The sequence below is a fragment of the Triturus cristatus genome, chromosome 5_1, assembly GCF_964204655.1.
Source record: "Triturus cristatus chromosome 5_1, aTriCri1.1, whole genome shotgun sequence".
Classification (NCBI taxonomy): Eukaryota; Metazoa; Chordata; class Amphibia; order Caudata; family Salamandridae; genus Triturus; species Triturus cristatus.
Window position 1 is genome coordinate 159,430,738 of NC_140587.1, and position 13,595 is coordinate 159,444,332.

General features: G+C 46.5%; 1 protein-coding gene across 2 annotated transcripts in view; it reads left to right on the forward strand.

Moving 5' to 3' along the window:
* The first annotated feature begins 8,813 nt into the window (after positions 1 to 8,813).
* LOC146830503 (1-phosphatidylinositol 4,5-bisphosphate phosphodiesterase gamma-1-like) overlaps positions 8,814 to 13,595 on the forward strand; it is a 695,332-nt gene continuing 690,550 nt past the window's right edge. For both annotated transcript variants that reach the window (XM_085604690.1, XM_085604691.1), the window contains exons 1-2: positions 8,814 to 9,030; positions 9,930 to 10,462. In XM_085604690.1, the coding sequence (XP_085460816.1) occupies positions 10,243 to 10,462 (220 nt within the window). In that variant the 5' untranslated portion in view covers positions 8,814 to 9,030; positions 9,930 to 10,242. The remainder of the gene's footprint in view (positions 9,031 to 9,929; positions 10,463 to 13,595) is intronic.

The window sequence follows — 13,595 nt, forward strand, 5'->3', positions numbered from 1 at the left end:
CACCTCACATAAGTGTCTCTGGCCACTAAGGTAGTGCGCATGGGGGCCATTTGTGAGCAGCATTTTATACTCCTCTTTTTTGGTACACAGCTGCCTGCTCATTACCGGTGTCGGGTTTTCTACGTGTGTTTCTTCATGTTCTTGTATCACTTTTTCCAAGGTCTTACTTTTCCTCTTCAGTTCTCTATCCCTTGCTGCCATGTTTGATATTTACCCTGTCTCCACAAGCTTATATGCTTCTTCTATGACAATAGTGTTATTTATTGATCTGTGGCAGTGCTTCATTTGTGAAAAAATAAGTGCCAGGACCCTCCTGAGGAGGCCACTGCAGCTTGCACCACCCCTTGCCACTGCTCGCACTGCCAATGACAGTACTAACGCAACTACTAGCCATCAAAATGCTACAAGTGTGACAATGCATACTGTTCGAGGCCCACAAAGCTATAATAATGGGTTGGGCAGCAGGTGTTCATTGTTTTTAATGCAAATTGAATTAACAAACAACTACTGTTCTGCTTATCTCTAAATTACGCAAACAGCGCCACCGGGTGGTAGCTGTCATTTGTGCCGGTGTTGAAAATTAAGTGCCGGTGCAGAGCACAGGGAACCACCGGCTCAAATTAAGCACTGTCCTGTGGTTTCCTTGCAGTATTGAATTGAGGATTCCCTTTCTTCCTCCACCCTCTCCCTGTCCATGAAATATCAGAGTTTATATCTGCAATCTCTGGCTCTGCCTAGCCCGGGAGATGTTAGCTTATTTACGTGAGGTGAGTATTCAGATAAACATCTTGCCATATATCAGGCCCCGCGCAACCTATGTGCACAGATGCTACTCTTACATAAGATTTGTGTGCCCGAAAGCAAGACAAGTATGCCTTGTTAGTTTAGTCGAGTCTCCTCCAGATGCCTTGAGGCACACAGCCTCCCCCAGAGCTGTGGGTGATGCTCGTGGTGGTGGTGATGCTTTAACCTCTAGTCCACACTGTCTACTAACATGTTAACGCCCCCTCCCAGTATCAGCAATGCCTGAGGGCAGCTGTGACCCTAGGATCCCCAGTATAATGGCTTGTAATCCAGAAAGGATATTTATGTCCACTAGGAGTACTTTCTCCTCTTTCCAGAAATCAAGAGACCCAGAACTGCCACATTTCTGCCATTGGCACAGATCCATGTTTTCCTCTGTGCATGGTTGTGGATTTACAGACCGGTGTGAGCTGTGTTGTTACCCTGGCACTGAAGGCCGAGTGACAAATCCGCCTGTATTTGCCTCTACCTATACATTGGCAGTGATTGCCCAGGAGGCACATTCAGGGGGCACTCATGTGTTTACTCTCAGCGCTTAGTCTTTCATCTGTTGCTCTCAGTCTTTGTCTCAGCTGTGATGTTTGAGAGAGAGCGTTCCGCCTGCTCCACTCTGTTGCTGGTGATTTTATGGAAATGTGTGCCTAAGAGGTTCGATGTTCATGGAGGCTCTTTTGTGTTACACGGTTGATTTGTGTCCTGCACCGCCAGCAGCACTTCCTTCAAGTGGATCTAACTTGGAGTATTCCTGCTGCGTTTCTTAATCCCTTAGTCCTTAGTCCGACCCTGTTTAACATCTATGTGGCCCCCCTTGCTAGACTAGTAAGATCGCAGGAGATGGAGGTGGTGTCCTACGCCGACGACACCCAGATCATGGTGTCACTGGCTCATTCCTCTGTCCATACATCCGCCATTAGCTTTAGGTCATGCATGCAGCATGTGGCAGATTGGATGATCATCAATTCCCTAAAGCTAAACGGCGACAAGACAGAGGTCTTGGTCTTTGGGAAAGACCAAGATGTTTGGTCGAGCGAGTGGTGGCCTTCATCTCTTGGCACCTGCCCCACTCCCTCCCAATCAGCCAGAAATCTCGGCGTGGTATTTGACACCTCACTCTCTATGATGCTCCAAGTAAATAGGACCGTGGCCACATGCTGGGGTGTTATCAGGATTCTAAATAGGATCCGTAACTATCTTTCTCTCCAGGCTCGTAAGCAGATTGCAGTCGCTCTTGTTGGCTCCAGGCTCGATTATTGCAACTCCCTGTATGTGGAGTCCAACAAGGGCCTTATCCATCGACTGCAAATCGTGCAGAATGCTGCAGCACGTTTTGTTCTGGCCCTTCCCTTGGCATCTTCAGCCACGACTGCTAGGAGAGATCTTCATTGGCTCCCTGTTCAGCATAGAGTCTTTTTTAAGATTCTATGTCTTACATACAGAGCTCTTGCGGCTGGCACGGACGATGCACTTGGGTCTCTGCTTACCCGCTATATCCCAACCAGATCTCTTCGATCTGCTTGGTTATTTCAACTGGTAGTGCCCCGCACAAGGCTAGCCAGATGGGGAGCGAGAGCTTTTTCTGTTGCCGCTCCTAAGCTCTGGAACTCTCTTCCAATTGAGGTCAAAACCCTTCCCTCAATTGATCTGTTCAAAAAGGCCCTTAAGACGTGGTACTTTACCAAAGCCTACCAATGAGAGAATGCTGGTTTGATTTGCGAGCTGTATTATTTGAATTAGGCGCCTTGCGCCCATTGGGCAAAGTTTGCGCATGACAAAACTCATTTCATTCATTCAATCCTTTTCCTGCATGGTGGTCCAGCCCATCTTGTCTCTGCTTTGATGCATTTTGTCGTGTGGTCTTATGTATAAGCTTCCTATCTTGGGCAACTTTTATTCATTTGACTGTAGCTGGTGGCTACTGGCTTCAGGGCCTCAGACTGCCTGGATTATGGGGTAACATGTAAGTGCATGACTTTGTGGTCTCTCACAGCCCACTTGCTGCTTGGACTCGCCCCCCTATCTCTGCCACCCTATCCTTTGACCCACTGACTGGTGCTTTGGGGCCTCCTCCCTTGTGGGGTGCAGCAACCAGCAGCTTCTGTCACCTCTTTTGCCTCTCCTTTGTTTTTCAACTGGCCAGTGGAGGGAGGTTGGTGGGTCCTGTAACCATGTGCCAAGCACCATCTAGGTTATCTTCTGGAGCGCCCACCACTTTCCTGAGTCGCTGCCCGCCTCCGTCCTGCAATCCACCAGTCTTAGGGGCAATCTTTATATCTCATGAAGGATCAGGGCAGGGTCTGTGTCTACGACCCAGCTTATGCTCCGGGGTCTCCGCTCTTCCTCTCCCCCTTGGGATGGTGCCAGGGCCGGACTGGGAACCAAAACCGGCCCTGGCAAAGTGCTCGGCCACCCCTCCCCCCCCCCGCGGGGTATTGGGGGTGCCGCCAAGCTCTTTGCCAGGGCCGGTGTTCGGCCGATTTTGTTAGAGGGCCGATTTTGCAGCTACGCTGCAAAAACGGCCCTGAAACTAAAACGGCCCCCAGGGGCCCAAAACCGGCCCCCACCTGTGCGGCGCACCGGGGGATTGCCCGGTGGCCGCTATGGCCAGTCCGGCCCTGGATGGTGCCGTATCAGGCCGACACAGTCCCAAAATCATATATGCTGGCGTGGGGGACCCTCAGCGCAATGTGGCCTGGTCCTCGTGCCCAACCAACATTCCGCCTTTCTTCCTCCCGCCCCCAGTATGGTGCCCCAGCCATGTGGTCTTCTCCACTGCTGCATCCACGCCTTTGCAGCTCTTTTCCATCTTCTGGGACTGCATCTCCAGCAGTTGGGAGAGGGAGACTCCTGCTTCCATTCTTTTGCTCGGCTCTGCATCCGCTCCAGTGGTGCTGGCAGGGCCGCCATCTTTACTTAGAGCTTTCATCGCCTGCCCCCTGCTCTCCCTGTCATGATCAGGGTCATGATTACTCTAATTCGCTATACTGGGGCCTTCCCGCTTATCTCTTGAAAAGATTACAGCTGGTGCAGAATGCTGCGGCCAGGCTCCTAATACACCTTCCCAGGAGAGCCCGTATCCAACCAGGCATAAAAGAACTTCACTGGTTACCTATAAAAGAATGGGTTGGATTCAAAGGTCTAATCCTGACACATAGAGTGTCCTACCTTAATGGCCCTCAGTATTTGTCCAACAGAGTCATCCCCTACAACCAGCGCGTACTCTGCGTTCATCAAGCGCCTTGTTGGTAGTCACTCCTCATTTCAGATGGTAAAAGTGGGGTAGTAGTTCCTTTTCATATTTGGCCGCCAGGGAGTGGAATGCCTTCCCAGCACAGCTTCACACCTGTAGAGACATTGCAACTTACAAGAGACTCCTTAGACGTGGCTTTTTAATTTGGCTTTCTAGTCTTACTGTTATTTAGGGATCAGATTCGCTTTATAGCGCCGGTACACTCTTCAGAGTAGCTGTTGTGCTTTATAATCCGAAGATAAATAGATAGATAGGTAGGTAGGTAGGTAGGTAGGTAGATAGATAGATAGATAGATAGATAGATAGATAGATAGATAGATAGATAGATAGATAGATAGATAGATAGATAGATAGATAGATAGATAGATAGATAGATAGATAGATAGATAGATAGATAGATAGATAGATAGATAGATAGATAGATAGATAGATAGATAGATAGATAGATAGATAGATAGATAGATAGATAGATTCCTAGGAAAGGACGTCTCCTCTGGTTTGTGCTCATGGAGCTGCAAGGTTCTTTAGCATGTGGCCATCTTGCCCAGCCACCGACCATGACCCTAGACACCTATACTTGATAAAGAGAGACTGCGTAGTTGGCTCGGTCATTGATGGTCCCAGCGGGACTGAGCATCTATCCTGGATAAATTAGGACTATTTATTTAGATTTCTGCCTTTACACAGCATCTCTTGTTGATTAAAAGCAGCTTCCTGCCAGAATCTCCTTTGATGAGTATTTCTCGTGACTACAGAAAGGCGCATAATTGGATACTGCATCGAGCGATATGTCCCTTCACCTCATCGAGACAAGGATGTGCTGCCCAGATGGCTCTGTCCCTGTAGAGAGAAGCGCTCCCCAAATAACAGTCAACTGGACTTTCTGTTGGGCTACGCGCTGAAATATTGCCCAGACACTTCACACTACATGTCACACTTATCTAAATCACAAAAGTCCCCAGTAAAAAAGCTGTAAATTTGCTCCTACATAGTTACTTCTATGCATGGAGCAAACCCCTGGCTTCCTAAACCTTCAAAAAGAATTCTAAAAGTATTCATGGAAATGGTGACCTTCACAGAGTTCAGGAGTATTCACATGCATAAGTATTCAAACAGTTAGTTTAGTTTGTTGTAGTTTTCCAAAGAGTGTGGTTACAGGCGGTGTCCTGGTGCTACATTTAGAAACCGCAGAGGTGCAGAGCTGAACTGCAGTTGAGAGCTTTGTGGAATCGTATATGGTTGGGTTCTGCACGAATAGCAAAAGGTAGGATGGTCCAGCGCTGAGCAGTGACAACTGAGAATGCTCAGCCTCCTGTAAGCCTTCTGAGGAAGAACGGTTCATTTAGCAACATGGGGGCCGATTCACAGAACTAACTTAAGACAAAATCCTAAACTTACTACTTTTAGTATTCACAGAGTTAGGATTTTTAAGACAGACTTAAGACAGACTTAAGACAAACTTAAGACAGACTTAAGACAGACTTAAGACAAACTTAAGACAAAATCCTAACTTAAGTCTGTCTTAAGTCTGTCTTAAGACAAACTTAAGACAAAATCCTAACTTTTGTGAATACCAAAAGTAGTACGTTTAGGATTTTGTCTAAGTAAGTTCTGTGAATCGGGCCCAGAGGCTCTGAAGACGGGGGTATCTGGTGGGACACTCTTTGGTTAAATAAACCTGTTAGTTATTTAGTTTGGTGGACTGGACCTACCCTTTGCAGTAGTACAGAGCCATGAAGGCACAGTGTTTAACCACAGGAGGCCAGTGCAGGTTAGACAGGTGCAAGACACTCTGGCTGATCTAAGCAAAGGAGCAGTCTGGCCGCAGAGTTCTGTATCAATTGGAGACGCTGCACCAAATAGGCAAGAGGGCCACAAAAAAGTGTTTTACAATAATCCAGAAGTCTGAAAATAGGTTTCTGTACCATGGTTCTCAAAAAAGAACTAGGCACAAGAGGGGTGATATTTCTCAACATCTTCAAAAGGACATAACATGTCGCCATAAGTTTGTTGATGTGCGACTCGAAAGGTAGCTTAGAATATGAACGTCATTGGCGTAAGAATAGAATTGAAGCCCAAAGGAAGGTGACGAGGATGGCCAGAGGCATCATGTGTATATTAAACAAGGTAGGCTCAGAGCCGAGCCCTAAGGTTTGCCATGGTGTCGCTGGCAGAGAGCTGGCTGAAAAGGACAAAGATGGTCAGCTCCGGTCCTCTTCGACAAAAAGATTGAAGCCAGCTCAATGCATCCCCCTGTAGCCCTACACCGGTGAGTCTACCGAAAAGGATATAATATGAGACAGTGTCAAAGGCTGCCAATAGATCGAGGAGAATGAGGGCAGCAGACCCATCATTGTCCAAGCTCATCCAGATATTGGTAGTAGTGGCCATCAGCATGGTCTCAGTGCTGTGACAAAAACAATAGACGGACTAACATGCTCGTCTCAAGATAGCATCATAGTTGTGTATTAACGGTGGCTCTCCAAAACTGTAATACGATTTGGGTGAATTGATAGGACTAAGGCGCTCACAGAGTCGACTATAATCTGGTTTTAAAACCGCTGTGCTCTTAAAGGGGGGATGTTCACCCACCTCCCTTCACCCCAATCAAGGATTGGCAAACACAATTGTTTAACTTTAAGGCACACGCTACATAAACCACATAAAAGTACAATATGGAGTCACAAAACAAAATTGTCTTTCTCTTATTTGATGATATATTTTTGGCCACTTTGCCGCTTCTTTTCAAACTTCATTCATGCTTTAGCCAACACGTGCTTCGTCCTCTTAGGGTATTCCCTTCGACTTCATCAGGGTGTTTTGCCTGGAATCTCTGGATGGCCATTGCTCAGCTTCTGGTTGTCTGTTGCGTAATTCACTGTTCGTATCAATGTTGCGTGTCTGTACGTGTATCAGTAATGTGCTAGTCTCTGTCCTCTTCATACTTTATATAGTCGCACCCTCCAAAATGTATCGATATAGGAAGAACCCCCTTATATATTAGTCCAACGATGCCTGAGCGAGTGTACTCCAGGTATGGAGCGGCTCTCTATAACTTCAGCCAAGCCAGCAGGTAAGAGAGTGATCGAGCGATGGCTGGACAGGATTTGAGGTTCTAGGGTAGATTTGTTTAATAAAGGTATGACAGCCGCAGATTTGCAAAAGTCCGGGATTTTGCCCAAGGCAAATGAGACATTACAAATTGAAGTATGGACTGTTGCCACCGCAGTTGCCAAAGGCTTAAGATATTTGACGAGACTCTGATCCTAAGGGGAGCCTGAACTAATTGTACTCAGTTTTGCTCGCATCCTGTCATCTGTAATGGGATAGATCTCAGACAAGGATACTGAGAGGACAGCATATGGAAAAGAGAGGGAGAGAAGGTCAGGGGAAATGCTCTCAGTATTATTGGTAGAAAAAGACATGACAGAACGCTCATTCTTATCATTGGAAACGTCTGCAGTGGGAGATGCCCTGACTGATGTAGGAATTACTTCCGGGTTGACCTGAGATGTATAGATGGAAAACACCTGCTTGGTTGGATCTTCTGCATCGAGAGTCCTTGGTTGGTAATATTTAGCCCGTGGTTCCTGCAGAAGGACTTTAAACTGATTTTGCTCCTGTTTGTAAGCACGTGCACTTATGGAAATGTAATACACACATGCATTTGCACATTCAACTTGTTTTGCATCTCCATGGGCAAAATATATTTTTCTGCGGAACATCTCCTACGCCTAGATCCCCTATATGCAGTGCTTAATTTGAGTTTGTGATTTCTGGTGCTCGGAAGCCGCAATTAAATTGTCAACACCGGCACTTATGGCAGCCTGCCACTTGGTGGCGGTCTTTGTCTGATTTACAGATGAGCACAGCAGCAGTTGTTTATTAATTCAATATTTATTAAAAATAACTAATACCTGCCACCCAAGACATTTTTAAAGCTTTGTGGGCCTGGACTAGTCTGAATTGTTACAGTAGTAGGAGCATGATGGCAATTAGTGGTGTAGGTACTGTTACTGGCAGCGCTGGCAGGAATAATGTGTGGTGCAAGCTGCAATGGCCTCTTTTTTTCTTTTTTTTTTACAAATTAAGCACTGCCTATATGTCAATCATGGAGGCGTTCCCTCCCCTTTCCCTTTCATGGTGCTGCTTAGGACTTCTTCCCGTCCCAACTCTGTGTATTTACCAGGGTGAAACACTGCCTGAAGATGGGGGGAGTACTCACAAACCTCCGAGTGTGGGTGGTTCAGCAACTTGGGTCGCTGGACCTACCCATAAACTCCAGCTGACTCACCCCACCACTGGTTGTGCAATAACACATCTGTGCGCATGGAGGCGCCCCAGCCCTGATTCAGCGAGACAGTAGTGTAACTTTACCCTGGATGGTGTATTATTTTTGAACACTGGAGTTGAACTTAGGTGTGGAAAACTTTTAAGAATCGGGCCCGAGGTCTGCAACTGAGGTTGTGGATTCTAAAAATCAACACACCTTCGAGACCCCTTTGTAGGTGATACATGCTGCCTGAGAATGCTCGCTGCCCTATCAGAATGCGGCATACGTGCAGAGCCCGACGTAATCGTGCTAAATAAATGCTATTATACTTTTCCCACAACCAAGCTCACTTTTTCCTGTTTCCTTTTCCTGCCACTAGATGTCTCTATTTACCTTCAATCTACAGCCACAAATCTGGTATTCCTTTCTGCAACATCCTATCATATTTTTTTTTTGAAATTCCTTCCTGATCTCTTTCCGGCCATGTGTGATTGCAGTTTCCTCTGGTCGCCCATGCCAGCAGAGGACTGAAACCACGGGGGAGGGTGGGGGCCGGAGGTTAGGAAGCGAGAGCAGCAGCACCTCCCTGCGCAGCCCTCCCAAGCCAGGACCTGCCCCCCCCCCCCGCCACCCAGAACCAGCCCAGACCCTCTCCGGGACAACCAGGGAATTTGGGAGTCCTGCTCCAGGCGGAGGAGAGAAGGAGGTAAACGCGGGGCTGTTATTGCCTGCATTGCCAAATAAACATGCTCAACGCTTCCTGTTTGCATCTTGTTTACTGTATTTTCCATTGTATTTTTTGATGTTCTGTTTGCCACATAATTGCATGTGTGGCGGGTGGGTCTAGAAAGCTGCACCGGCTTCCTTCGGCTGCTGTCAGGATGTGCCCCGCTGCCCTGTAATTCAGAGCATCATGTTGGCTGGTGACAGCAGAGGAGTCAGCCCAGGTCCCGAGCCATGCTGGGCCAGGCACCGAGGCGGCACTTCCTCCTTTCAAGCATCTTTCGCTGCTTTTTAATTTTTATTTTAAATCTGACATTTGCATCTGTTTCAGGAAACAAACCTGGGACCGTTGGGTTAGCCGTGGTCTATAAATACTTATTACAGCTATCAAATCAGCTCACAGAGACAGACATCTTTCTGCAGTGTACTATGCTGAAATCATTCATGGTTAATGTTGGTACTGTTTTTGTTTTTTATTCTTATTAGTAATCATCACATTATAGTCCTTAGAGCTGGTACATTTAAATGTATATTTATTACAGTTTTGCAGTGGTGTTAGATGCACTTAAACCCAATGATATATAAAAACAAATAGAGACCTAGTAGGAATTCCAGTACACCAGTTGCCAACTGGGTTGTAGGATCCAGAAGCTGCACGTGGCGTGTGGATGTCTGAAGGGGAACGCCTGCACCTGCCAGGATGTATTATACTTGCCAGTTAAAAGTGCCCACTGATCCCAATATTCAATGTATGATATTATAAATCAGCTGGAAGAAGCAACTGGAATAACCTGTCATTTCCACCAGGGAGTGGGGGGTTTTAGGAAATGATAATTAATTTCATGTTCTTGCTGAATATAACGCTGGGTTTACTTTTTGCAGCATCCTGTATGTTCTGTGGTGGGGACGCATGCGTCACTTCAAAAACATTTCGACAAGAGGAGTCTCTTTTTTGGTTTTTGGACTTGGAAATTTACAACCTCTTCTGATTGGTTTTATCAACCTAGCCTGGCGAGAAACGAAGCTTGGCTTTTAAGAGTGTCGGCTAGACCACCTTCATGTATATGGTGGGGCGGTGCTCCGAAGTAGCCGTAAAGCGGCATGTTGGCGCTATACAGAATTCAGTAGGTTGAGAAAGAGGATTTTGGTACTTCTTGTTCCCTGCTGAGGACCCTGCCCGGGGTATGTGGTGAGGATGTCGTTGCCCTGGACCAACAATGTCAACGGTTTCCTGGAGGAGCCGAGGATGGAGCTCAGCGACGCGGGAAGGATCCTGCGCGGCCTGGAGATGGGCAGTGTCCTGACGCTCTTCTACCAGAAGAAGTCTCAGCGGCCGGAGCGGAGGACCTTCCAGGTCAAGCTGGAGACCCGGCAGATCATCTGGAGCAGGACCTCGGAGAAGGTGGAAGGAGAGAGTAAGTCTGGCATGAATCTCGTATGTTTGTCGGAAGGGTTTATGCTACATGTTACTCAACGGAATGTTTTGTCATGTTTAGGGTTGCTGCCCAGATTCTTGCTTCCTCTGGTACAAAGACATTTTGAATTTACCAGCTTTCCCCATGACCAGCTTGACACTCACATTCTGTACAATTCTGCTTGCTGTAATAGTGCCCCCTGCTGGCTGGCATTCAAGGCTGTTTCTTGCATTGCTTAATGGTTATGGTGTATTAAGTTGCATACTTATAGAGTGATAAAGTGACTAACGGTTTAATGCTTCATGGTGACATACCATTAGAGCAGAGTGAACAAGACAGTGGTAGTGGCGTCTAAAGATCTCTGAAAGTGTTGGGGCGTAAATACTCACATGCACGAAGCGAAAGAAGTGGGCAAGTCCCGCTTCATCCATGGTGGCTAGAGGTGGTTCTAACCCGAAACAATTTTTAAAGAAAATGGGTTCTAACCTGAAACAAGTTTGAAAGAAAATAGGTTTTAACCTGAAACAAGTTTGAAAGAAAATAGGTTTTAACCTGAAACAAGTTTGAAAGAAAATAGGTTTTAACCTGAAACAAGTTTGAAAGAAAATAGGTTTTAATAGGTTTTAACCTGAAACAAGTTTGAAAGAAAATAGTACCATGTATGCATTTAATTGCACCACATTACATACATTCTCTAAAAAGCCACAGATACTGAAGGGACACTATTCTGGTACCTCCTTGGTGTACTAAGCATGCCCGAGCCTCTACACCAGTGTAGAAGATTTACTTTCCTCGTATACGTTTTCATGAAATTGTGTGAAAATAGTGCCTTTTCACCAATATTTCCCAGAAATGTGAAACACGCCATACATGATAGAGGCAGTTCATAAACTGCAATTTCACACAACCTGTCATTTTTCATAACACCTCCCTTTACTTCTGTATTTCACTTGTCCATCCTGAACCTCCTCAGGAAAGCACCAGTTATATATTATGACGGACACATTACCTGTCAAGGGAAGTGTGAATAAATAAAATAAAAGATACATAAACCTTTCAATCATATGCCATAGACAGAAAAGTTACAGATATGTTACAGGCTGTTACGGCAGTGCTGAAACTCAGGTTACAGAGCGCTTACATGTTCGTGTGGCTGACACGTTACACCGATCCTGTATCATTAAAATATCAACAAATATATACATTTGGAAATGCAGTCATTTATAGGTAAACACAAACTTTTAAGATTATGAAAATACATACAGTTTGCTTTGGAAAATAAACGGAATTCTCCAAATCAAAAAATTATCATTCACATGAAAAAACATATTTTGTCCTTAAATCCTAGTTTTGTCATTTTAGTAAATACACGTGGGGGGGGGGGGGAGTTAAAGACCAGTTTGTACTTTTCATTAGCTATTCGCATACACTTCTGCCACATGTAGTTGATACTGCCATGCACCCCCAAGAAGTCCCATCTCATGCCACGGATTACCATGGCATGCAAAGAACTGCTACCAATATTCCAGGACCTCGTGCCTTGTGTAGGTACCAATGTGCCATGGATGCCCCTATTGCTACCATTATGACAGAGCCAGTACTGTACACGGGGTGGGCTTGATTATGCCACTGATGTCCACAATATTCCAGTTATTAATTTGTGTCTGGACCAGCGTTTTGTTAGGGTTGCCTATCATCTTGCCATGTTTGCGTACAATATAGAAAACATTAGCATATTTTCCTGGCCACTATTATGTCATGGGTGGGGTCCATCATGCCATGGACACCCACAGTATGCTAAGGTTACAACCACCAGTGATGGGTACCGGCATGCCACGGATGCCCTCATTAATTCATGAACTATCTCCTAAAGGCCAGGACCAGCTTCTGACCAGGATTGCCCGGTAGGGTGGTCCTAGGTAAAATCCAGAGTTTAGTTTGCTGCCAGTGACAGCGTTGTTGCTGTTAGTCCCAGCCCACTCCAGAAAACACCACAACCACGATGCACGTCATCTGTGATTGCCACTACGCCGGTACTCAGTGTGTCCCAATCCTTACCAGACGACATCAAGAACCAGTGCCGGATTGAACCCTGTGGAGGCCCTTAGACAGTCGAAATTGTCGTTAATGAAATCTGAAGGAACACACGGCGCAACGCGCCCAAAAAGAGACGCCCAGCAGCAGCCCTGCACAGAACTGTGAGAGCAATGCCTCTTGTTGCGGGTCGCTGGCGTTTGCCTGCAAGAGTTCGCCAACCTGTCACTAGACAGCAGGCTAAGAATTGCCACCATTGTGCCAAAGTCTGCATTATCTTGTGCATGGGCACCACCATGTAATGGGTGACATCAGTGGATACCTACAGGATACTAAGAATAACCTTCATTGGGCCAGATCCACTATTGTACCAGGGAAGGGCACCATCATGCCATGGATGTCCAGAGTATGCTGAGACTTACCACCATAGAGCTAGTGCCATTAGTGACCAGGGATGGGCACACCATACAACCACATTCACACACATTTGAACACAGACACATTCTCATCCACATGTGCACACGCAGACACATTTGCTTACCCACCTGGATTCTGCTCCTGCGCTCGCTGACGCGTCGCGCTGCATGGCTGGCCTGGTCACCCATTGTGGCACACAGGGCTTGCCCTTGGCTTGGGAGTCCTGAAGTGATGGCTGTGCTGAAGAGCTGGGGGTCGGGGGGGGGGGCAGTGTGGCTCCGAGCTCACACAATAGGTCATCAGCATGCCAGAGAGCATAGACCAGGATCCCCCAAAGATTTTTAAGATAACTACATTTAACTACATTTATATAAATAACTACAGAAAACTACATTCATCTAAATGGGGATATTCAAAAAATCTGGCATGGATCCGGCCCTCCAGGACCGACTTTGGAGACTTTGGAGACTTTTAGACAATGTATGAGTGAGTGGTTGAACATAGACCACCAGATTACTGCACAAGCAGTTTTTTCATTTCCTTTCACTCAGGTTCCACAGTTCTGCGGATCCCCCTCAGTGCACACTTTCAGACCCTCAGGGCGACAAGACAAATTCAGGTGGGAAAGAGCCCAAAATGGCCACATGGGCACATGGGCAAGCCACTACTCTTCTGCACCACC